The following is a 24,047-nucleotide window of genomic DNA, read 5'->3' on the forward strand; positions in this document are numbered from 1 at the left end:
ATGAGAATATTGAGGGCCACAATGAGGTGTGACCTCATTTTCATCTTCTCCAAACTAAACAGATGAAGTGACCTCAGCCACTTCTCTTAAGGCTCCCCTCCACCATCCTTAAAGGATTTTTAAAGAGCTCTTAGGGATCGTTTCCAATTTTAACCAATCTCTGCAAAACCAACACCAGCACTCGCACCACCCTCACCGCTTCTGAGGGGGAGGCCGCCGCCTGCGCCTTTAAATACCCCCGTAAGCCCCGCCCCCTCAGGCCCCGCCCAGGCCCCGCCCCTTCCCGCCGCGCGGCGCTTCCGTGCTCGGCGCCGCCCGTTCCGGGCCCGTCTCTTTAAGGCCCCCGAGGCGCGGCGGCGGCAGCGGCGGTGAGAGGGGACGGGGCTGCTCGGGGTTCGCCCCCGCTTCTGTGGGTTCCCCCCGTGCTGTAACTGCGCTATGGGTGCTGTGTGACCCGCCCGGCTGAGCCCCGCTGCCTGCGCGGCCCTGCTGGCACGGAGGGGCCGGGGCAGGGCCTGGTGCGGAGCGCTGTGGGGAGATGCGGCGGGGGGGGCTCAGGGCTCCGTCTCTTCAATTTCTTCTTTTTTCCCTGCCTGATGGTGCTCCGTGGGTGTTCCCGTGCTGCACACGCCTGGCTGCGTGGGGTGTTTAGCCGTGGGGTACAGGAGGGCCTCTCATGCTGGTTCCTTGCAGCCCTGAGCGCCCACAGCTGAGCCCGGCGTGAGAAAAGCAGCCCCCGAGTGTTTTCTGAAATGTTTCATCCTCTCTCTGTGTCCCTAAACTCTGCTTTTGATGTGTTGGGACATCAAAGCGAGCGTCTCACAAATTGGGGGGCATGGAGAGTTCACAGGTGTTGGTTGTGCTTAACCAATCTGAGTGGGAGAGAAAATGGTCATTAATCTCCATTAGTTTTAATATTGATTCAAGGCTTCTGGTGGCTTTTCCCCTGATTCTTGCAAGAGTGGTACAGAAAGCTCTCCCTAATTAAACCAAATAAGGTAATGGAATAGAATTTACTTGCAGGAAAGAGCTCAAAAGCAAACACATGTAGTATGGATCAGACAGCTCTTTGATGTGTCATTTATGGCTTGGGAAGCTCATTACCTTCCTGAGGTTCCATCAGCTCTGCTGATAATGAGAGGCACAGAAGCAAATGGCTTTGAACAAAAGCTGTAGGCTGCTCCCTTGTTTGGGTGCACTCTGTCTTGATGAACAGGTTTCCAGCCCAAACAGCTGCTGGAGCTTGTGTAATTCGTTATTAAATGAGTAATTTCCACAGCTACACTTTTCTCTATTGTGTTTGTGACAATTGGGATGATTCATTTTTGTGGGGTAAGGTCTCCTCCTCGTGCTGTTCTGTCCAGTTTTGCTGCTGTCGTGAAGGAACTTTTACTGATAACAAGGACATAATGACATCCCTTTTGTATTGTCAAAAATGCAGTAATAAATGGAGTTTTAACCTGTTCTTCCAACAAAATGACCTAATGAAACTGTTACTCCTAAATAAGGAAATTCTTGGTATAGATCATAAAGCATTTATGTTTTTTTACTTTGTTACAATAACGCATCTGCTTTCCTTGCTGCCAGGCACTGCATGACCATAACTGCACAATGTCTGTCCCACGTGGAGCTGTCCATGCAAAATGGATAGTGGGGAAAGTAATTGGGACCAAAATGCAGAAAACTGCCAAAGTGAGAGTGACAAGGCTCGTGCTGGATCCTTACTTGCTAAAGGTAACACCAATGAACAGCCTCTCCTGCCTGCTGGGTTTTGTATTTTGTGCAATGTTCTGCTGATTCAACTCTTAAAAGTTTTGATGACTCTTTACAAATCAACCTCCTTAAGGATCTGGCTGTGGGGATGACTGCAGAGGATGAAAAGCAGTGAGTGGTGAGGACTTACAAATTACCTGCTAAATGTATTTCTTTGAAGTGCCTTGTTAATGCACTTCATTTGATCTTTTTGGGAAGGTAAGCTTTTGTTGTTTCACACTTAGATTGAATTTTTCATGTCGATGTGGAGCATGCTTTGGAGACTTGACAGTTTATTACTCACTTTTACAATAAATTTTATAGCTGTTTTTTCTGTATGTGTAATTGTAACATTACTGTGATCTTGGATATAGTCCTTATGGATGCTCTTCAAACAAGAAGGTTAAAAATTGTATTTTCTCCATTTTAAATAGGGAAACAGTGGTACATATAGGTAGAATAAATTGCTTTTGATGACCAAAAAGTTAAGGATAGAGTCAGGATTGAAAAATGGGTCTTGTGGAACCCATTTCAATATTTTATCCAGTAGAAGAACCTTTATTTATTTCTTAACCTAATTTATTTCTTAAAGGATTCTGAATTCTGTTGTTATTATTAAAAAAAAATATTTTTATGTGGAAAAAAAAATCAAGAAAACTCTCACATAAAAAACATCAAAATGCAGATTTCAGAGCTTTTTCTTCCCCATCTCCTTTCCTCCAGGCTCAGTTGGCAATCCTGGCAAGAGATTGGGAAGGGCAGTGCTGTGCTGTCTGTGGAGAACCTGTAGAGTGCACAGTTGCATTTCTCCTCATGATCCAAACTGAATCTCACTTTAAAACATACATGGAACTTTAGAGAAATTTATTTGATAATAATTATATATTTACCCATTGCATAATTTGAAATATAATACCAAGGTTTCTTTTCTTTTTTTTTTATTTTTGTTCCTTTTACAGTTCTTTAACAAAAGAAAAACCTATTTTGCCCATGACCCACTGCAGCAGTGTGTTGTTGGAGACATTGTTCTTCTGAAAGCTCTGCCTGAGAGAAGGAGCAAACACGTGAAACACGAACTGGCTGAAATTGTGTTCAAGGTTGGCAATGTCATAGATCCCATCACAGGAAAGCCCTGTGCAGGAACCAGATTCCTGGAAAACCTGTCAGATTCAGAAAATCTCACCGAGGCAGATACCACCTATCTAAGTGAGAAACTTCAGGAACTTAAAGTTTGTTCAACAGACAAATAGTGGGGGAAATCTTTTAAGCAGAGGGCTTCCAGCTTTTGTGTCTCTCTGTCAGGGATGTTTGAGGCCCTGCTGTGATAATATGTTAAATGTTTCAGTGAAATTTGTAGTCAAAATAAATAGTACATGTAGTTGCTTATGCAAAGAGATGTTGCAGATTGATGGGCACCTGGAGCTTTGAATGAAAATGCAGAGAAAAATGCAAGTTTGGTGTTCACACTTCATTTTGTTGCTGTAGTTTTGCCCCAGTGACAGTTCCCAGAGGCAGCTGCCCTCCTGGAATGGCCTCTCTGTGTTCAGACAAGACTACAACTGTGTGATGTTTCATTTTGGTGGGAGCCAAAATTATATCATTATATTATTTGGTTGTTCTGTATTTCAGGCAGTCTTTTGTGGTTTGTAGGGTTACTGGAGGTGATGCTATTAAAGCTTTTGAAAGGAAGTGTAGAATTTTAAAACCAGCTGCATGCTTGTGTCCTTATTTCCTCTTCCAGTGCCTTCTGCCTCCCAAACTCTAACAAAACCTCAGCCCTTTGCCTTTATAGTGGCAGAGAGGTGAGAATCAAAGCTTTGTGCAGCAGAGTGTGGGTGGCTCTGTCCCTGTCCAGAGGCAGGATTTCATTCTGGGAGAGCTGCATCTCTCTGAGCTGATGAGAATACAAATCCTAAAAGTAATTAAATTTATTCTCACCAGAAAAACTAATTAAAATAGCTAGAGAGGCTGGTTTGCTGCATGTGGGGCTAAAGGCCAGAGCAGTTAGTGATGAAAGATGATTTTATCCTGGTGCAGCTCTGGGGATCTCATGTCCTCTCCTCCAGGGCATGCAGCAAGCTGAGAGCCTGCAGCTGTTGCAGCAGCCTCAAGTTTCTGACTTTGGGTCTAAAAGGGCATCTGCTTCAAAATTTGTACGTGTGGGAGGGGACAGTGGCATAGGAGAGCTGTGAGAAACCCTTGCCAAAGAAAATGTCTGTTGGTCTTTAGGATCAGAAGCAAAACAAGGTGTATCAGACCTAAAATCTCCTCTGACCCAAAATATCTTACTTGAAGCAACTGAGTAGCTTCCAGTTGTGTTCTCTGCTGTTGTCAGATTATTAAAGATCATTTGCCCTTTAACTTCCTGCACAAAATCAGTTCTGGCTGCCTAAAAAGCCTGACTGAACTCAGCTAATTATTTGGGACAGCAAAAATTCAAAACTTGAAGTTCCTTTAGTGCTTCAAAGCAAAAAATGCTGCTCTTTGAATGTTCATGTGGATGTCAAGAAGCTTTCACTGAAATGTCTCTGTGTAAAATTTTATGGGCACTCTGAGGTTGAGGAAGTGCCTTAAACATGTGGCTGTAGGGTTTTTTCTTGTTGTTTGTGGCACAGGTTTAGGTTTATGTAAATTCCTCAGGAACTGGAGCTGGCTGAGCAAAGGAAAGAAAAAACCTGAGCTCTGATTCCTGCCCAGGTGAATGCAAAGTGTGAAACTTCATCCAAGCAGAGATTGGGAGAACTTGGATACGGGGTAGAGTTTGGCCCTGGGCTGTAGGAAATGCACTCAAGTTGTATCCAAGCAGAACTTGACCCTTAATATATGGGATATAAATATTCTCATACTACATAATTATAAAAAATAGATTTCCTGTTTGCTTAATAGATTGTATCTACATCTAATTAGGGGAGTGAATATTTTCTTGTCTTGTAATTCCCCTTGAGTAGCTGTGAAAATGCCATATTTTTTTTCTACATGATTGATTCATCACAGAAGGTTATAATTTTTCCAGTGTAGGCTCTGGGAGGGTTGCTCAAGAACTTGTCACACTGTCAGATCAAAATGTGACTAAAACCAAATTACATATCAGACTGTGTTATTTAATAGAGTGATGGCAATTGTAGGTTAAATTGTTTTAAAGTACGAAGATTGTGCTTTTGTGATGTTAAAGCACATCATATGTGTTATCTTCTGGATTAGTCTGAGAATGCTGATAGAAAATCATAAAATGGGAAGGGAAAGTTTATAGGGCCAAGATAGAATCATTATAGGTGTTATGTGGAATGATAAGGATTAGTCACTGACTGCTTTCTGTGTTTATTGGCTTGTTGCTTTTAGAACTGCCCTTTAATTATTACCCTAATTATCACTTTATCCTCAATTTGAAGTGATTTAAGGATTCGATGCCAGCACACACCTCCTCCTCAGCCAAAATTTCTCTGAGTACAGCAGAGCAGCGTGAGGAAAACCCTTCAGCTGCCAGCGAGTGAAAAATGTACTGGGAGAGCAACAACCTGGGGCTGGGGGTCCCTAAATTCAGCTGGGTCCCCTAAAACCAGGGCTGGGATCCCCCTAAATCTGACTGGGGGCCCCAAACTGGGGCTGGAGTCTTTTAAAACTGGGGCTTGGGGGTCTTGCTCAATCCAAGTGGGTCCCTCCCCAAACTGGAGCTTGGGTACCCCTAAACCAGGCTGGGGATCCTCCAAAACTGTGGCTGGAGCCCCCCAAAATGCGGCTAGATTCCCCCAAATCAGGCTAAATTTGACAGTCTTCCCAAAATGGGGCTGGGGTTCCCCTGTGTCTGGCTAGGTGTTCCTAAACCGGGGCAGGGTCCTCCTAAATCCGACTTGGTCCCCCCAAACCGAGGCTAAGGAACCCGAAACTAGAGTTGAGTCCTCTATATTTGAGTAGCGGTCCCCAAAGCTGGGCAGGATCCCCCAAAACCCGACTTAGGACCCCAAAACTAGAGCTGGGTCCCCTATATGTGAGTAGCGGTCCCCAAAGCTGAGCAGGGTCCCCCCAAACCGAGCCCTGAGGGCTCCGCCACAGCTGAGGGGCCGTGAGGGGGGTCCCGGGGCCGGCGGGGCCGCGCATGCGCAGGCGGCGCTGCCCGCCAGGGGGCGTGGCCGCAGCCCCCGGCCCAGGAGGGAGGCGGCGGGAGCAAGATGGCGGCGCGAGTGCTGCTGCGGGGGAGCCTGGCGGGAGCGCCCGCCGTGCCGCGCCTGCAGCCCGGCGCCGGGCTGACCCTCAGGTGAGCCCTGAGGGGGCGAGGCGGGCGGGACGGGGCCGCCCGGGGGAAGCCGCACGCGGAGCCGGCGCCGCCCGAGCCACCCGGAGCCCCGCCGCGCACAGCGTCCCCTTGCCTGGCTGGAAATGGCGCCCCGCTGGCGGGGCAGCGGCCGGGCCTGGGGCGGGGAGTGCGAGGAGGCGCCGGGGTGTCCCTCAAGGTCACGGGCCGCAAGGCCGGCCCCTTCCTTCCCTCCTCCCAGTCCGCCCCTGGCTGGGAGTGTGGCTGTGGCCGGGCCGGTGCCCGGGCTCGGGGGGCAGCGAGAGCCGTTCCCGCACCGCCGCCTCAGCCCTGCATGGACACCCCCGCATGGCACACACGGAACCGGGCACCCCGCGGCTCTCGGGGCGCCCTCCACACGTGCAATGCCGGCATTTCAATACCTGGATGCTCGCTGGCCCTCCGGGATCCCAACTCCTCCGAGCAACAGGGTGCACAGCCCGAAATCTGCGTTCCCCCGGGGCTGGGCTGCCTGGCTGCGCATCCCGACATATTCCTGCCACTCGTGGGATCCCCTTGGGAGTCACGGCTGATTTTTCCGTGTCCCCAGGGAGCTGGGATCTGCACGCCGGTACCAGGGCACACAGAGAGGCACATCCCGCAAGTTTTGGGGTGTAAGATTGGCATTTCTGTATGCAGGGGTGACACACATACACACAGAGTGGAGGAAGCAGGCACAGGGTGATGGAAACACGGGAATTCCCAAGCTGCGATGGATCTACACAGTTTTTCCTCCCTTCCTTTAAACAGGGAAAGCTGCTGCTTCAACCTCAGAAAAACTAAAAGCATCCCTGCGGGCAGCTGTTCAGGGAATGTGTTGTGAGGTTTTACCTGCATGTTTTGGGGTTATTTTAGTTTCAAATAAACTTTGTTTAGACCACAGATCAAAACCTGTCAAAGATAGACAAGTTGTTTTTCTTACTCTTCCAGGCAGATTTGATTTACTACAAAATCTAAATATTGACCTGGTGTGTCCCACCCAGGTTGTATTTTATGCTAAAGCAGGAGCTAAGTGTAAAGAAGTTATTTCCTTTACATTTTTAATCTAATCTAAGCAAGTATTCAATGTTAGCCTTTGTGTTCAGAGCCCAATCTTTGGAGCAAGAAAGCAAAGCCCACAGTTAATATTTGCAGCTTGAGAACTTGCTGCCAAAGACAAGCTGATGCTCACAGCTGTTGGAAAACCTGAATTCAGTTCCTGTTCCTCCAGAGCTAATTTTGGGTACAGATTGCTCAAAAAACTGAACCAATGATCAGTCCAGGGCTTCTTGGTTCAGTGATATTTTAGGATATGGATTAAAAATCAGCCCCTTGAATCTCAGTTTGGGTGCAGTGAGCATCTGCTTTAATAAACTCAGCCTGTTATCTTAGTTCTGTGTGAGGCGTATATTTAGTTGTGATTTGTTAATCAGTGCTCATGAGGAGCTTTACAGCTGCTGGGGAGAAGATTTTCCATAAAAGTAAAGTATTACTCATGTCATTGTTTTGAAAATTAACCAGACCTCCAATTTTAGGTGCAGTTGAACATTCAAATCATGAGATTCTCCTGATAGCACAGAAATTTGCTTTTTTTATCCCTGTAGCTCCAGCTTACTCCTGCTGCTGGTGAAGTTCACAAAAAGCATCAGGATTATTTCTCTTCAAAGTTTGCTGCAAACAATAATCCTTGTAGATGAATTTTCTAAATATGACTTTGCTAACTTTGTTGAATAAAGGAGAGGGAATGGTTTAAAATGAGAATTTACAGGTCTGAGTATTGCAGGAGTGGGCTTGACTTCTGCCTTCTGGAACCAGCGAGGGCTTCATTTGAGGGAGCTTTTTAAAACAAAATTGAATTTCTTGAGTTTCTGAGGTGGGATTCACCCCTGTGCTCAGAGAAAGCTCCACTCCAGCAGCAGCCTTATCATGGAATGCCCTTCAAATAAATGCCTGCCCTCAGGAATATCTGCTTGGCTTCCAGCACAGCCACATGTCCGTGTGTGTGTGCCCAGAGCAAGGGAGGCACCGTTTTCAATAAGCACACCAAGATTTAGACATTATTTCTTCCTGCTGAAGGTCATCCCAGCTGTGCTTGTTGTTTCTCTGCTGGGAAATACTTTCCCTCTCCTCCATCCTGCTCCCCATGGGCAGAACCAGGTCATTATGTTCTTTTCTGACACTGGGATTAAAAGGTGGATTGTTGTTAAAAACTGCTTTTGTGTAACGCAGGTGTGTCCAGGGGGATGTTTTCCCAAAGGAAATTGAGATTTTATTTCCCTTGTATTTATTTTTCCTAGTAGAAAGCTTTGGGCTGGAGGTCCAGCTGTCTTCTGGATCCCCAGATCTGTAATTAAGGGTGAAAAGTTGATATCTGAGGCAGGAAAAGGCTGAGATTTCCAGCTTAGAAGTAAATATATATGGTAAATATAAATACCACATTTAATATTTTAGTATTTCAAGAGAAGCTTGTGACAGAATTAATTTTCTTCACTGTGGCTACTATGAGTCTGTCAAAAAAAAGGCAAATTGAAGGAAAAGAAAGAAGCAAAACCATTTTAACTTCTCAGACATTGTAGAGGATCAGTGAAATGCATCAGATTCCTTGTCCTGCTCATCTGGAAAAGAGGAATAATTCTTTGAACATATCACTTAGAAAGCACAGTTATCTCTTGGTCTGTGTGCTCTGATGTAAAGGGAGGTGTCATTATTCTGAAAGTGTATTGGAGAAGCTGAATAAAGATTAGATAAGAAAAGAGAGTGAAAATCTTGTGTTTTGAGGCAAGGAAATGTGGATGCTGTGCAGAGAGCCTGGCTCTGTGTCCCTAAATGTTGCTGGAATCTGGAATTGAAATATTTCCTGGCTGGTTGTTTCCTACCACTCATCTTCTCTCCCAAATTAGTCTTTCATGCTATTTTTCCTCTTGAAAGACATTTCCCTTTCCCTTTTGTAGAGCTGTCTTTAAGCAGCACAGGAACATATGGCAGTTCCTTTCCCTTTTACACTCTGCACTTTTCCTTCTGCACCTTTTTTGCTCTTTTTCACTCCTGACTGTTTACACCAGGCCAGACCCAGCCCTGGGCAAAGGCAGTGGCTTAAAAAGAGGAGAAACAGCAGCAGAAGCAGACATTACACAGGGAATAACCATGGATAATGTGCATTGTGGGAATGGATTTGTAAAGAATTTTTAAAGTTTGATATAAGTTGATTATAAGATATAATTTATAGACATTAATTGTTACAGGGTCAATGTTAATACCTTGTGTACTTCACACAGCAAATGATGAACAAAGCCATCAAAGAAGGTTTTTTTCTGTTGTAGAGAGAGGGGGAAATGTGGGAAATGGATTTGGAGAGAATTCTCAGAGCCTGGCAGAAGGCTCACACAGTGAGTGCATCTGTGTGCAAACCTTGGGATAAGAAATGCTGACTGAGAAATGCCATAAAACAGAACAGACATTGTTGAGAGAGAAACAGAACTAGAAACAAGTTTTAAAGGATGGCCTTGCAAATCAAACTGGATATTTTTGAAAAATAGAGCTATGAAAGATGCACTGTAGTGGGGCCCATGAGAGGTAATTTTAGATTATTGGCTTTAAGGCATTTACAGCATTGTGTGGCTAAAGCTGATAGGCCAAGCAATTTTTAATGTAATAATAATTTTATAATACTTATATGTAATTATAATTATAATGTAATTAAGCTTATAATGTATTGTGATTTAAAATATTTAGCTTCTGATTGTGGTAGTGTGAATTATAACATATTATAGCATAATATTATAATATATTAATTATACATTTAATATAGTTAATTATAACATCATATTATAATATCTGTCTCACCCTCCACGTGGTACAGAAAATAGAAAAAAAGTTTTAAAAACATCTCTGGGTCAAAAAAGAGCATAATCCCACAGTGGATAACTATGGGGTGACGATCTCTGTGAAATGATCATCTCTAATGTCTAGTGAAATAATATAATTATGTCCACTTATATTATATTATATTATATTATGTTATGTTGTTATGTTACGTTACGTTACGTTACGTTACGTTACGTTACGTTACATTATATTATATTATATTATATTATATTATATTATATTATATTACTGCGATATAATTAATACATTATTGTATTATTAATTGGTTATATAATGATAAAATATTGATAATTATAATAAATTCTATGTTTATATTTTATTATATTATTATATTGTTGTATGTAGTATACTAATTTTATATGGTGAGAAAAGAATGGAATGGAATGGAATGGAATGGAATGGAATGGAATGGAATGGAATGGAATGGAATAGAATAGAATAGAATAGAATAGAATAGAATAGAATAGAATAGAATAGAATAGAATAGAATAGAATAGAATAGATGTAGTGAAATGATCAGTCTCAGTGGGATGAGCCACCTTTGCCGTGCTGGTGGAGCCTGGCAGGGCTGTTTCAGCAGTGTGTGAGCGTCCCCTGTGCCATCACAGTTTGTGGCTGTGCTGTGGTCACTCCCATGCAGTCCCTGAATGCCCTGCCTGTGCTCAGGGCTGTGCTTGTTCCCTGCAGGGCTCTGGGCTCCTCGGCCCGCAGTGCCCGTGAGGAGAGCTGGCTGAAATCCCTCTTTGTGCGCAAGGTGGACCCCAGGAAAGACGCCCACTCCAACCTCCTGGCCAAAAGGGAGACCAGCAGCCTGTACAAACTGCAGTGTGAGTGATGGCTCTGTGCTCCTGTCCCTGTCCCTGTCCCTGCCTGTACAAACTGCAGTGTGAGTGATGGCTCTGTGCTCCTGTCCCTGCCTGCACAAACTGCAGTGTGAGTGATGGCTCTGTGCTCCTGTCCCTGTCTGTACAAACTGCAGTGTGAGTGATGGCTCTGTGCTCCTGTCCCTGCCTGTACAAACTGCAGTGTGAGTGATGGCTCTGTGCTCCTGTCCCTGTCCCTGCCTGCACAAACTGCAGTGTGAGTGATGGCTCTGTGCTCCTGTCCCTGTCCCTGTCCCTGTCCCTGTCCCTGTCCCTGCCTGCACAAACTGCAGTGTGAGTGATGGCTCTGTGCTCCCAACATCACTCCTGTCCCTGTCCCTGTCCCTGTCCCTGTCCCTGTCTGCACAAACTGCAGTGTGAGTGATGGCTCTGTGCTCCCAACATCATTCCTGTCCCTGTCCCTGTCCCTGTCCCTGCCTGCACAAACTGCAGTGAGTGATGGCTCTGTGCTCCTGTCCCTGTCCCTGTCCCTGTCCCTGCCTGTACAAACTGCAGTGTGAGTGATGGCTCTGTACCCCCAGCACCACTCCCCTGTCCCTGCCTGTCTCATGGCTCTCTTGTTGTTGTTGCAGTTCACAATGTCAAACCTGAATGTCTAGAGGCCTACAACAAGCTCTGGTAAGTGTGTGAGTTCTCTTTTCACCTTTTGGCCATGTTGATTTGCCAGATATTGTAGTTATCTAGAGGGGAAGTGACAAAAATTCTGCTTTTTTAGGATTTGGTATTCAATAGATCCTATGAAAGAGCCAAAAGTCCTGCACTCAGTTCAGCCCACCTCTCTCTTGGCATTGCCATTTCCTGAGCTGTAGTTGAGGATGATTCCTGTCTCTCCCCCTTCCCTGAGTGGTCCTAAAGTTCTGATCCCTGCAGGGAGGGCTGGAATGTGGCATTCCCACTGCAGCTGCCAGGCTGAGGATGGGTTTTATGTGCACACTGGAAGGAAAGAGAGATCACTGCTAAATAAAACTACACCAGTGTCAAACTCAGATGTTAAAACCCAGGGGTTGATTTCCTCTCAGCTCATTCAGATCCCTCTGCACAAATCCTGCAGCTGAGCTCCAAGTGTTACCCTTGGATGAGGTTTGTGCTTTGGGGTGATTCCCTCCAGAGGGAGCAGTGCTGGGACAGCTTTCCCAAACAGCCACATCTTTAGGAATTACTCACATTTTGCTTTAAGAATAAAACTGCAGAACTATGACTCCTTTTCTGCCTCCACAATCCCCCCTCTGGAGCCCTGAAAGAGCTGTGTGTTAACTTTGGGGCTGAGCCTGGCAGCCAGCAGTGCTTTGCTCACTGCCAATACAAACATTCTCAGCAGAATGACAATAATGACAATAATGACACCTTCCTGCATCCAGCTCTGAGGTGTGAGCACAGCAGCTGGGAGGAAATCCCAGCTCCCAGTTCATCCCTCACCTCTGTGTTAGTCTGGATAACCCAGAACTGTTCTCCCTGCTGTAGAAGCATAAAAAGCCACTAGAATAACATTCAATCAAGGTATTTTTAGCTTTTTTTCTTTGTTTAAAAAATAGCTACACACTAAAGGACAATTAGCATTCAGCCAGCTTGCTGTTTAAAAGCTGAATATAAACATGTCCAATGATGCAAGCCAGGGAATCTTCTCTGCAGAATTTCATGAGCTGCCTGAATGTTGAGTGAGAGCAGAGATTTCTGTTTGCAAGGAAAGAGACAAACAGCAAAGAAAGAAACTGCTGACAGCAGTCAGATCAAATATCTGTGGTTGGATTGATTCTTTCCAAAGCAAATTGAAGCATTTCAGGCAAGGAGACAACTTGAATAAAGTAATAAACAAAATTAAGCCTCTCTGAACTTCCCTCCTGCCTCTTCCTAAAGAAAGAAAGAAAAGAACAGGTTAATTCTGTATCATATCAAAATGAGGATTAGTCATCATCATCATCAGGTATTCATAAATAATGTAATGAAGGCAATTACAAGATTATTTCATGAATCACTGTGATTTAGGAGCTGAAAAATTAGGGACAGGTTTTTTTAAAAAATGTTCTGTGGGCATTTTTTTCTCTAATTTTCAACAATATATGGTAGAATTATGCAATATTTTCCCATTCCTCTTCAAAGCTGCCTTTCCAGGATCTCATTCTGCTTTGCAAAAAATGAACTATCCTTGAGAATATCCTTGGAGAGTCATTTTATCATATTATTTACACTGGCTAGTGAGAAAATGTCGAGGTACAAATTGGTAATGAGATTTGCTCAAGGTTGTCTGGAAAGTCAGTGGCAAAATCCAGAGGAAAACTCATCCCTAATGACTCCCACCCAGCCCAGCCTAGTTTTTATTCCTTGATACTGTGCAGAGACTCTGCCTGTGAGCCAGACTGAGGAGGAAGGGTAATTATTGAGGGAAAAATAGCAAAAAGGCAGAGTTCAACCAGACTAATTGACTTATTCATCAAGGCACAGTGCAGGGAAAGCTGTCTTGACTGAGCCAGCAATCAGCAAAACTTCATTTCCTCATGCTAATATGGGCCACTGCTGAAGTTTGAAAGAGTGATAGAAATCCTGGGAAAAATCAGACAGAAATTTGGAGTTGGGGGTATTTTTAAGATTGTCCCACTGTTCATTAGTGGGTGAGTTGCCTCAAAGTAAGAATGAAATCAGAAATCAATACTGTGAGCTGCAGCCACTATTTCAGTTATCAGATTATTTTTATCCATTCAGCTCAGCAGCTGTAACTGGTTTAGAAGAGTGTGCTTTCATATTTCTGAGTTCTTTGGCCTTGAGGGGAGCTTTTCCTCAAGCAAAGAAAAGCTTTTCCTCAAACAAATAAAAGTTTTTCCTCAAACAAATCACCCATGCAGGCTGAGTGTTCACTGAGAAATCCTAATATTTGTTTTCCTGATGTGTTGGATATCCTTTTAGACAGACATAATTGTTTAGATACACCTAATTGACTGCATCCAGAAATGCAGTAAGTGTTATATATTATAAAAATGTTATAGATCTTTGTTATAAATTTCTAAAAAATGGTAACACTCACCTTAATTCTCCTTGGGGGTGCAGCCACCTTCCCCCTGCATTACAGAATTTGCTATTTCAGCTTTTTTCCTCTGCCAAATAAACCTTGTGAATGTTCCTAGCATGATGCTGTGTTAAACATTTTTTTACCTCTGGCCTCCCTGAAGGCAATGCAACCCAGTGTGTCTGTGTGTTCCTTGTTTTCAAGTCAAGAGGTGCTGCCAAAGATTCATGAAGAAAAACACTACCCTTGTGCTCTGGTGGGGACTTGGAACACGTGGTACGGAGAGCAGGATCAGGCTGGTAGGAGATAGCAGTACAATGTACACCCGTGTGCTTGGCAGGTTTTCTTCTTTTGAATAAAGTAATCACCTCCCCTGTGTGCACTGAGGGGCTTTGTGCATCACTGCTTGCTTTTTGTGCTGGTTGGACAGCAGAGCATTCATCCCTTCAGTTTTGTCTCGTTGTTGGTGTGTTTTCATGTTTTCCAGGTTGGTAAAATGAAGATGTTTTGGGGATATATTTGTAAAATACACAAATATTTAAGGGTGACTCTTGCAAAGGCAAAGTTTGTCCCTCTTTGGGCACTATAAAAGCTTTGCTCAGCCTTTTCAGGCTGTATGATAATAAATTTCAAATCATTCCAACCTATCTGCATTGTAAACATCACATTAAACTTCACTGAGGGAAAGTAAAAATCTTTCTGTTCGTGTTCATACAAGGGTACTGCCTAACTATGAAAACAAACTGGAGCTAGACATGGCTGAGGAGCTGCTACAGAGGTAACTCCAAAGAGCCCAGTGCAGAGAGAAAACCTGAAAAATGCCCTGGGAATTGGAAGGAATGGGAAGCCCCAGATCCAAACCCATAGAGGTTCTGTGAGAGCCTCAGTGCTGGGGCTTCCTGATTCAAAAATCAACTCCTGCACACAGCAATTCTCCCTGCAGTGCCAGCATATTGCAATATTGACCCTGAACAAATGCAGGGAATCCACAGCAGATGAACCAAACAATGTCTGAGAGCAACCCTGGGAGCTGAAGGGGAGTTGGGGAATGGGGACAATTGGAATGGGAATTCCTCAGGCAAATCCCAGTGGCTGCTTTTGGAACAGCTGAACTCAGGCTGGGTCTGTCACTGCATCCCCAGCCTGCCCTGGAAATGTTCTTGCAGCACTGGGATAAAGCAGATTGTGGGGTTGGAATTGTTTGCATGTTGTTTACACTGTTTAGTGAGAAAATATCAACATAATGAGAAAATGAACAATAATAATGAATTATCAGTGATCAGTGCTGGGTTAATATCAGGTGGAGCCATCAAATCTGCCCTGGGGGTGAGGCAGCAGGAGCAGGAGCAGAAATCTGCTCTCCATCAGCCTCCTTTGCTCTCTTAGAAAATGCAAAGAGCTGCTTAACAGCACAGAAAATAGGCTTTATTTTTCTGTGAGGTGAAATTATTGCCTTTCTATACTAAATGCCTGTAAATACATCTTTCTGTGATTTATTAAATGGCTTTATTCTGATTTATTAAAGAGGGAATGCTTTGAAAAAAAATTAGATACAACTATAGATACTGGGATTGTTTTTAGAGGGGAAATCCCAGCAAATATTCAGCTTTCTTCTGCTTTTATTCATGTTGAGCTCAGAAATAACATTTGCATCGTTTTTCATGTCCTACAGAAAGTGTCTTGCTTGTGTGCTGGAGTAATTTACTGAACTGAAAATCTGCCCCTCTGCTGCTCTTAGATGAAATTGGTACAAAGCAATTTTTGGAACTAAGTCATCCTCTTCAGCTGAATCTTAATTTCAATAACAGTCATGACAAGTCTTCACATCTTACTAGCACGGCAACAAAAAGTCCTTTCAGAAATTCCTCTGTTACCCTCAGAGTGAATTGTAAAATTTTCCAAGAGAAAACCCCTTTCAAAAAGCAGATGATTCCATTATCCCTAAAATAATCCAATGTGATTTTCATTAATGAAAATCTATTTTCAAACCTGCTGCTTGGTTTCTATTTTTGTGTAATTTTGTAGTGTGCAGAGCATTTTATAGTGTGATTTTTCCATGATTTACACTGGTCTGAAAAAAACTGAAATTTTCTCTGTTGCAGTTCATTTGTGGAGATATGAGGGAGGTTACCCAGCTCTCAATGAGGTCATGAGCAAACTTCGTCAAAATAAGGTAAAAAATGCTGATTTTGTTACTCAGAGCAAATTAAAAAATGCAGATTTAGATACCAAAGTGTCTCCTCCCTTCCTGTCCAAGCCCAGAAAGCTCTTGGAGAAAGGATTTATTCTTTATTCTTATTATAAATATTTCATTCCTGATTATTTCCCCTATAAATCCTTGGAATTCTCAGATTCACCAGAGACAATTCAGATTCCTTTCAGGATTTCACTATCCCACAACCCTGACAGCATTAAAAAAAAAAAAACAATTTAAGGCAGATGTGGTGTCCTGCTGTTTGTTGTTGCAGAATTTGCCCCGTTGTTTTTTAGGAATTCACAGAATTCCGGAAGGAGAGGGGTAACATGCTCCTGTCCCGCAAGAACCAGCTCCTGCTGGAGTTCAGCTTCTGGAATGAACCAGTTCCCAGAGATGGCCCCAATATTTATGAACTGAGGTCCTACCAACTCAGAGTAAGTCCAGATTTTATTTATTTCTGATTTTTTTTTTTCAGTTTTGTGCTGTTCTAAAACCTTTGGGAGGTTTTTATGGCAAGCAGAGCTTATCAGAAAAATCAGATTTTTTATCTGGGGTGGTTTCTGAGTCAGGGCTGGTGTCAGTGTGGGGTCTGAGGTGAAGGCAGGCTCCAACAAGATCCTGATCTGAAACCCTGTGCTTTGCTCCAGAGATGACTAAGAGTGGTAAACAGAGCAATTAAAGATTATTGAAATATTCTTATCACTCCCAGGAAGGGATTGTGTTAATACAGGGTGGTTTCCATACAGAAATGGTGTGAAAATTGTATAAAATTTTGTTTTAAACTCTAGTTTTAACAGTGGGTTTTGTTTTTGCAGCCTGGAACAATGATTGAATGGGGCAATTACTGGTAAGTGTTAATTAATTAAGGTAAGTGTTGCCTGGGATGCTCTTGGTGGGAAAAAGGAGGTGCCAGGGTGGCACCAAAGCCACCAAACCCCAGTGCAGGGCCCTGCTCAGACAGTCCTGTGACCTTCTGAGAGAAAAAAAAAATCAATTTTGTGCACAAAAACCCCTCTGTGGTTTGGCTTTGCTTCCCAAAACCCTTTCAGTTTGCTGCAAAAACCTGGAATTTCAGCAGAAAGCTGCTTGGGAAGGGTGGCACTTTGGGAGCCTTGGTTCATCCTTCCCAAAGCACTTCCAGCTGAAATCTTGGCTCTTCCAAAGTCAAGTTATTTATTGAAAAGCTGCTGAGCAGCACATTTGTGTTTTAATATATGGGTTAGAAGGATTTGAGACAGTTTTCTATTGATTATCTGCTTGTGGGTTTGTCTTATTTATAACCTGTGTAAGCTTATTTCAATTTACACTCACATTTATAACCTGTGTAAGCTTATTTCAATTTACACTCACATTTATAACCAGTGTAAGCTTATTTCAATTTACACTCACATTTTTAACCAGTGTAAGCTTATTTCAATTTACATTCCCTGTTCTAGTTGGTTGATAGTTAAACAATTTGAAATATTTTCAATTATTTGGACAAAAGTGAGGATTTAGATCTTCAGACCTGTCATTAATATAATTTTTTTCAATTACAGTCATTTGAACAAATTGAATTTGGAATTTTGTTTATAAAATAGGTACAACTCTACTGGTAGAAAATCTGTTTTATAACATACAACAAGAGAAATATTTATCTTAATTTATGCAAAGATCTGCATGAATAAAAAGCTGTGGAAAATCTGTGGAAAAATTAATGTGGCAAAGCTGACATGACTAAAACTTTGAGATTTAGTAATAAAACCTTCTATAAAAGTTAACTATAAAGGTTAACTGCTGGGTTTAACTGTCCCAGCAATTCTCTATATCCTGAATTTGGTTGAAAAAATGATTAATACAAAATCTAGTGAAATGTGGCCTCCAATTTTAATGCATCCTAAAAAGACACAGAAGTAAATCTTAATTACTTAGTGCTGAAAACGAGCATGCTGAAGTGCACAGCAAAATCAGTTTAACATTCCAGCTTCCCTTCCAGTCTGTTTTTTCCCATTTTCCAATGGTTTTTCCCCATTTTACCTGATGTTCTAAAAATTATCTTTATCCTGACTTTGGTTGAAAAATGATTAATACAAAATTTAGTGAAAATGTAGCCTCCAATTTTAATGCATTCTAAAAAGACACAGAAGTAAATCTTAATTACTTAGTGCTGAAAACGAGCATGCTGCAGCTTTTTTCTCAGTTTTCATTGCTGAAATGCACAGCAAATGCAGTTTAACATTCCAGCTTCCCTTCCAGTCTGGTTTTTCCCATTTTCCAATGGTTTTTCCCCATTTTACCTGATGTTCTAAAAATTATCTTTATCCTGACTTTGGTTGAAAAATTATTAATACAAAATTTAGTGAAAATGTAACCTCCAATTTTAATTTTACTTAGTGCTAAAAAACTAGCATGCTGCAGCTTTTTTCTCACTTTTAATTGCTGAAATGCACAGCAAAATCAGTTTAACATTCCAGCTTCCCTTCCAGTCTGTTTTTTCCCATTTTTCCGTGTTTTTTCCCCATTTTCCCTGATTTTTCCCCATTTTCTCTTTGCTCCCCTGCAGGGCCCGTGCCATTCGGTTCAGACAGGACAGCAATGAAGCAGTTGGGGGATTTTTCTCCCAGATTGGGCAGCTCTACATGGTCCATCACCTCTGGGGTAAATTCCTTTTTCTGCTTTCTTCTCCCACTCAGCCAACCCAATCACTTTGCCCAGGAGTTTAGTTTTACAAAAGTTTTACAAATAGTTTTACAAAAGGCAAAGGAAATGTCTTAAAAGTTGGGGTTTAATTTTTTTTTTAATTTCCCATTTTTAAATTTTTTTAATTTGCTGATTTTTAAATATTTTTTTGTGTAGATAAATTTATTCTTCACCAAACAAGAAATGAATATTTCCTGGTTTATTCTGTTTTTCCCCCAGTTTCTGCTGTTCCTTTCTCATTTGGAGCTCAGGGTTTGCTCTCAGTCCCACAGCCATGACCCTGCTGTCCCAGCTCATGCTGAAATCAGGTTTTTTTTTACATTTTCATTTCAAACCTCACATTCCCCACACCAGCAAGGAAAATCAGGCATTTATTTCCATTCCTGCATGGAGGTGTTTTGCCTCTCTCTGTACATTCATATTCATAAACACCTCAGGATTGGTTCAGCTTGAAAAACAATTATTTGTTAGAAATAATTCAGGTTTTTTTTCATATCCCAACAATCCAGAATTTTAGATTTCAGCCATCTGGCAGCCCTCATGTGGAGCTGTGCCCCTGCTTTATCTTACCTGTGCCCAGGCATTTTCTGTCTTCCCCAGCTCCTCCTTTTTGAGCTTTTCCTTCTGCCAGAGAACTCCTCTGATTTTTTTCCTTCCTGCTTTTCCTCCTAATTCCTCCTTGGAATTCTTTTAAGGAATCTCTTCCTGTTCAGGAAGGAAAGAAATCACTTTTTTTGCTTGTTTTCCCAGCTTACAAAGACCTGCAAACCAGGGAAGATATAAGGAATGCAGCGTGGCATAAACCTGGCTGGGATGAGCTGGTTTATTACACAGGTAACCCATTAACTTCTCTGGAATGCTGGGGGCAGACTTTGGGCTTTGTGCCACCCTCAGCACATCCCACTGGCTGGAAAAGTTTTGTATCTCAGGGGGAAATTTGTTTCTGTGTCAGTTTTTAGTCTGTGAAGGAGCAGAGGGAATTGCACTGAGCTGTAAAGTGAATTTTGCAGCTGGTTGTACATGGAAAAGTTGCCCAAGTGGTAAAAAATTGCTGCATTCATAGTGAATTTTTATAGCAGCATTTCTGTGGAATGTGGGAGAAGAGATTTCTGTAAATGCTTGTCCAAAGATTTAAGGAGCCAGGAGTGAAATTTACCTTGATATTAAATGATTGCTTCTGATATTTAATGAAATACAGGAGCCTTGTTAAATGCATTGCTGGGAAAAGGGAATTTAGACTTTGGAACAAAGAGCCAGGAGATCTTTGAGATCAAAGAAAGCTGTCACAGCAGAACTCCCAGAATGTGCCAGGATGTCAGATTTGGGCTCCACAGGGCACATTTCAATAAAGTTACACCACAAAAATGCAGGATCACTTCCATTTTGGTGGAAAAAATGGAAATACTTGTCTTCAAATGAGCAGAGAGATGATATTAAAATCATTTTTTCCCATGCTAGAGGGATGATTACTGAATGTGCTGAACTTTTGTGAGTGAAATTCAAACCTCTGTCCATTTTTTTCAGTGCCCCTTATTCAGGAGATGGAGTCCAGAATCATGATACCCTTGAAGATTTCTCCACTTCAGTAAAGTCACTGATTTTCTTGTGCCTACATAGATGAAGTGACAAGTATTTGTCTTAATTTATGGTATACACTGTATATCATAGTCTGAAATATAAAAGTACTGTATTGAGCTTATAAAAGAGACCTCTTTTCTTCAGAACCCACCACCTTCTGCTCTTAGGGGGAAAAATAAAACACAACAAGAAGACTGTGATTAAAAGGTTGGTGAATTGGAAAGAAGTGCAGATGTGTGGTTCAGGTCCCCAGGGAATGTGTGACCTGCAGGAATTGGCATCTCCTGCCCCACAGGCAGTGCCCAGAGCTCAGGAGCATTTAATGCACACAGCAAACGTGGCAGAGAAATGAGAGAAAGCTCTGGAGAAATGAGAATTTCATTTCGAGTTGTGAAAGCAGCAGCTCTGGGGGTGCTGTGAAATCACCCCTGGCTGGTGGAGCAGGGCTGAAAGGAGCAAATCTGCATTTCCAGGCATTGATTTGGGACAATGCTCTGTGGCAGGGCAGGGGTTGGGACAGCAGGGTCTGTGAGCACACATCCCTGTGCAGCCCCCTGGAATGGATCCCAGGCAGGGTGAGCCCCATTCCCCCACAGACACTGCCTGAACACCCTGCAGGGAATCCCAAAGCATTTCCCTCCCCAAAAACAGCTCCAAACTCTGGGAAAAAGGGGTTGAATTTAATAAGCAGAGCTGGTTCAGCCCCACAGCGGGGCTGGGTTGGTGTGTGAAGCTGGGCTTGGCATTTCTGTGTCCCATGGTGTCCAGTTCTGTTTTGGTTTCACTTTTAGGCTAGAATGTATCCACACTTTTTGGTGTCTGCAACGATGTGAGCATCCTGTAAGTGACAATAATATTCTCTCTCTCTCTCTCAAGTGGCTCCAAGAATCAGTGTAACATACTGAATGTACAAATCAGTTCTGAATGTCCAGTTTGTACATTTCAAGAAGTTTTCAGGAAGAACATATCAGTCAATAAAAACCTTTTAATTTTCACTTTTTGCTGGTATCTATGTATTGCACCACTTGTGTTTTCTCTCCTCTTGCAGTGTTTAGTATGGAAAATTGAGAATATTTCAGCTTCATTAACCAATATCACTTCTCTGGGTTGGGGACAGCATTTCCAATTTTCTGCTCTCTTTCTCCAAAGTGAATTTACAATTTCTCCATCACATCCCATTCTGCTGAGTGTTCTGTGAAGATAAATACAAACCACTTTTCCTTTGGATTTTTCTCCACAAATGACGCTTCATTTTTCAGGTGTGGTTTCTTTCCTACTTGCACTGGTGCCTCCCCTTGAGTTTCCCCTTGAACAAAGTCAATATTTGATCTGGTTCTTGTCTGGTTTTACATTTTCCTCCTGTTGCCAAGAGATGATGGGGTTTTACTGAGGCACATTCTGTGCTGGATCAGCTTGAAGTTGCTCAGTGGGCCAAGGAAATCATTGGAGCTGTTCCTCCTTGTAAATCAGCCCTGAGCACTGATATCCCCTGGGGATACCATTTTATCTGATTTTGGGGCTGTTCTTCAGCTGCAGAAGGAAAAAAGGGATGCCAATATCACCTTCCAGTCCTTTTATCTCTCCCAGATTTCTTTTCCCTGGAGATTTGTCCTTGTAACTCCCACCCAGCAAACTCAGCCAGAAACAAACACCAAAAAATTTTTGGAGCCACAGGATTTTTGTGGTCTGATGCACTCCGTGTTTTTTACCTTCACCAGGAATTCAGTGCTGCCTGGCACAGCTCTTGTTGTCCAAAGAGCACAAAGTTTTGCCTGGGTAAGGAACCAGAGGAGTCACTGTGGGGTGAGATCACAGAGTGCAGGGCCCTCACCCACGGCCAGGATCTGAATTCCCCCTGGAATTCTGAATTCCCCAGCCCTGATGTGTTATGGATGAGCCTCCCCTCATTCTGAGCTTCCTGCTCTGCTCTGGCTGCCCTCAGGGACAGAAAAAACTGATAAAACTGATAAAACTGATAAAATTCCTTGTTTTACCTGCAGCTAAAGCAGTTTCTGCTATTTTCCTTACAGATAACAGTGTTAGCTGCAATGGAAATGGGCAGTGCCAATCTTTCCTTGGCTTCCCTTCACCTGAGCTGGGTTTTCCCTGGTTCTGGAACTCTGTTGGGATTTTCCCTCTTGATTCCATGGCTGAGTTCAAGTTTTGGAGCTGTTCTTTCAGATGAGGGATAACCTTTCCTTTCCTGCCCGATTCAGCTGTTGGTTGTGTTTCATCAAATCCTGCATGTTCCCCTAGAAAACAATGGAAGGACAAGTTGGAAATACAGATATTTTCTGGTAAATGAAGGAAAATCTCTCTCTGTTGTCTTGGTTTCAGTAGGTGAGCAATCCCTGAGCATTTCTCACAGAACAACCCCTCAGCATCTCTCACAGCACAGCTGCTGCAGTCCAGAGCTGAAATCACTTCCCAAAGGTTGAAAAGTGGGGACAGTGCTTGGAAAAGCGTCTGGCAAATCTCATTCCACTGCAATGACACAATTAAAACTCAGGTTTAATTGTCCTGGAGAAGGCTGCAGACTGTCCCTCGTACAAATACATGGTTTAAATCGATTCTGCCTCATTAAATAATCACATTAAAAAACCTTTTTTGTAAAGGGTGATGGTCAAAAGACCCATGTGGAGCCCAGCTCCTCCCTGTGTCCCTGTGCTGCTCCCCAGACTTTGCCCCTCTGTGCTGGGACGTGTCCAGGCAAATCTGTGACACTGGAACTTTGCCTCCCCCTGCTCTATTCCTGCTGGGAATTTTCCACTATTTCACAGACCAAACAGCTGAGCCTCTCCTGAGCTCAGCAGAGCTCCTGCTGCCTCCCGGGCTAGAGGTCAGCATCCAGTGGAAGGGGAAGGGGCGTTTGGGTGTTTTTTCCAAGGCAGTGTGACCCAAAGAGCTGTTGTGAAATCCCTGGCACTGCCCCGCGTTTCCATAGAGCCCCGAGTGGCAGCAGCTCCTGCTGTGAATGTTAAACTTCATTTGCAGGGCTCTGTCTGAGCCTGAGCCGTGCCCCAGTGCCCTGCAGCTGATCAGCTCCACGGCAGATTTATTTCCTTTTTATTTCCTTCTTTATTTGCTGGTTTTAATTCCATAAAAAACAGCAAATAAACTCCTTCACTTCCTGACTGTGGGATTTGCACAGGGGAAAAGTGGGAGCAGAAACTCCTCAGCTGTGCCCTGCTGGTGCAGCCCTGGCTGAACAGAGGCAGGATTGTCCTGGGGCTGCCCTGGGAGCTGGCTGGGATTTCCCTCAGGGAGGATTTCTGTGGGATCTCAGCACCTCAGGACTGAGGTGCAGTCACCGAGAGCACCCTTGGGGGGCTCGGGAGTCCTGGAATGTTCCAGAAGTGTCTGGTGGCTGCACTTTGATCCTACACAGGAGACGACACCTGTATGAGGATAGGAGGGTTTCACCGGGGTGAATGGTGAAGGGATTGGTTAGTTAGAGAGTGAAACACAGGGTTTAGGATTTCTGTACAGGGGGGTTTAGAGAAGTAAGATGGAGGAATTGGGGCGTGTCCTGTCCTTCTTCTTCTTCTTCTTCTCCTCCATCTTCTGTGGTGATGGTGGCACTTTGGGATTGGTCATTACTAAAAGTGCACCGGACAATAAGAATAAAAAGGATTGGGGAAAAATGATAAATATTGTACACGCAACTTTGGGTATAAAGATAGGTGACCGCCCGGAGGGAGGGGAGTGTGCTCATGGCTGGCTGCTGAGCAGAGCTCTGTCGGGCCGAGAGAAAATCTTTTAGATAAACAATTAATAAACATAAAGACCGAAAGAAGAACTGAAGCC

General features: G+C 43.3%; 2 protein-coding genes across 3 annotated transcripts; both read left to right on the plus strand.

Moving 5' to 3' along the window:
* The first annotated feature begins 279 nt into the window (after nucleotides 1-279).
* On the plus strand, nucleotides 280-3,460 carry MRPS17 (mitochondrial ribosomal protein S17). 2 transcript variants are annotated; one of them, XM_064729194.1, is made up of 3 exons: nucleotides 280-368; nucleotides 1,588-1,734; nucleotides 2,712-3,460. In XM_064729194.1, exons 2-3 carry the CDS (start codon nucleotides 1,612-1,614, stop codon nucleotides 3,000-3,002), a joined length of 414 nt encoding a protein of 137 aa, XP_064585264.1. In that variant the 5' UTR covers nucleotides 280-368; nucleotides 1,588-1,611; the 3' UTR covers nucleotides 3,003-3,460. The 2 variants fall into 2 exon arrangements, with proteins under 2 accessions (XP_064585264.1, XP_064585265.1); XM_064729195.1 differs by lacking the exon at nucleotides 280-368 and adding an exon at nucleotides 565-998.
* A 2,420-nt stretch (nucleotides 3,461-5,880) lies between these two features.
* Nucleotides 5,881-21,235, plus strand: NIPSNAP2 (nipsnap homolog 2). The gene is made up of 10 exons (XM_064729234.1): nucleotides 5,881-6,004; nucleotides 10,592-10,731; nucleotides 11,361-11,406; nucleotides 13,991-14,085; nucleotides 15,889-15,959; nucleotides 16,277-16,417; nucleotides 16,799-16,830; nucleotides 18,526-18,620; nucleotides 19,413-19,496; nucleotides 20,187-21,235. Exons 1-10 carry the CDS (start codon nucleotides 5,919-5,921, stop codon nucleotides 20,249-20,251), a joined length of 855 nt encoding a protein of 284 aa, XP_064585304.1. The 5' UTR covers nucleotides 5,881-5,918; the 3' UTR covers nucleotides 20,252-21,235.
* The last annotated feature ends 2,812 nt before the right edge of the window (nucleotides 21,236-24,047 follow it).

Source organism: Zonotrichia leucophrys, chromosome 19 (genome assembly GCF_028769735.1).
Source record: "Zonotrichia leucophrys gambelii isolate GWCS_2022_RI chromosome 19, RI_Zleu_2.0, whole genome shotgun sequence".
NCBI lineage: Eukaryota > Metazoa > Chordata > Aves > Passeriformes > Passerellidae > Zonotrichia > Zonotrichia leucophrys.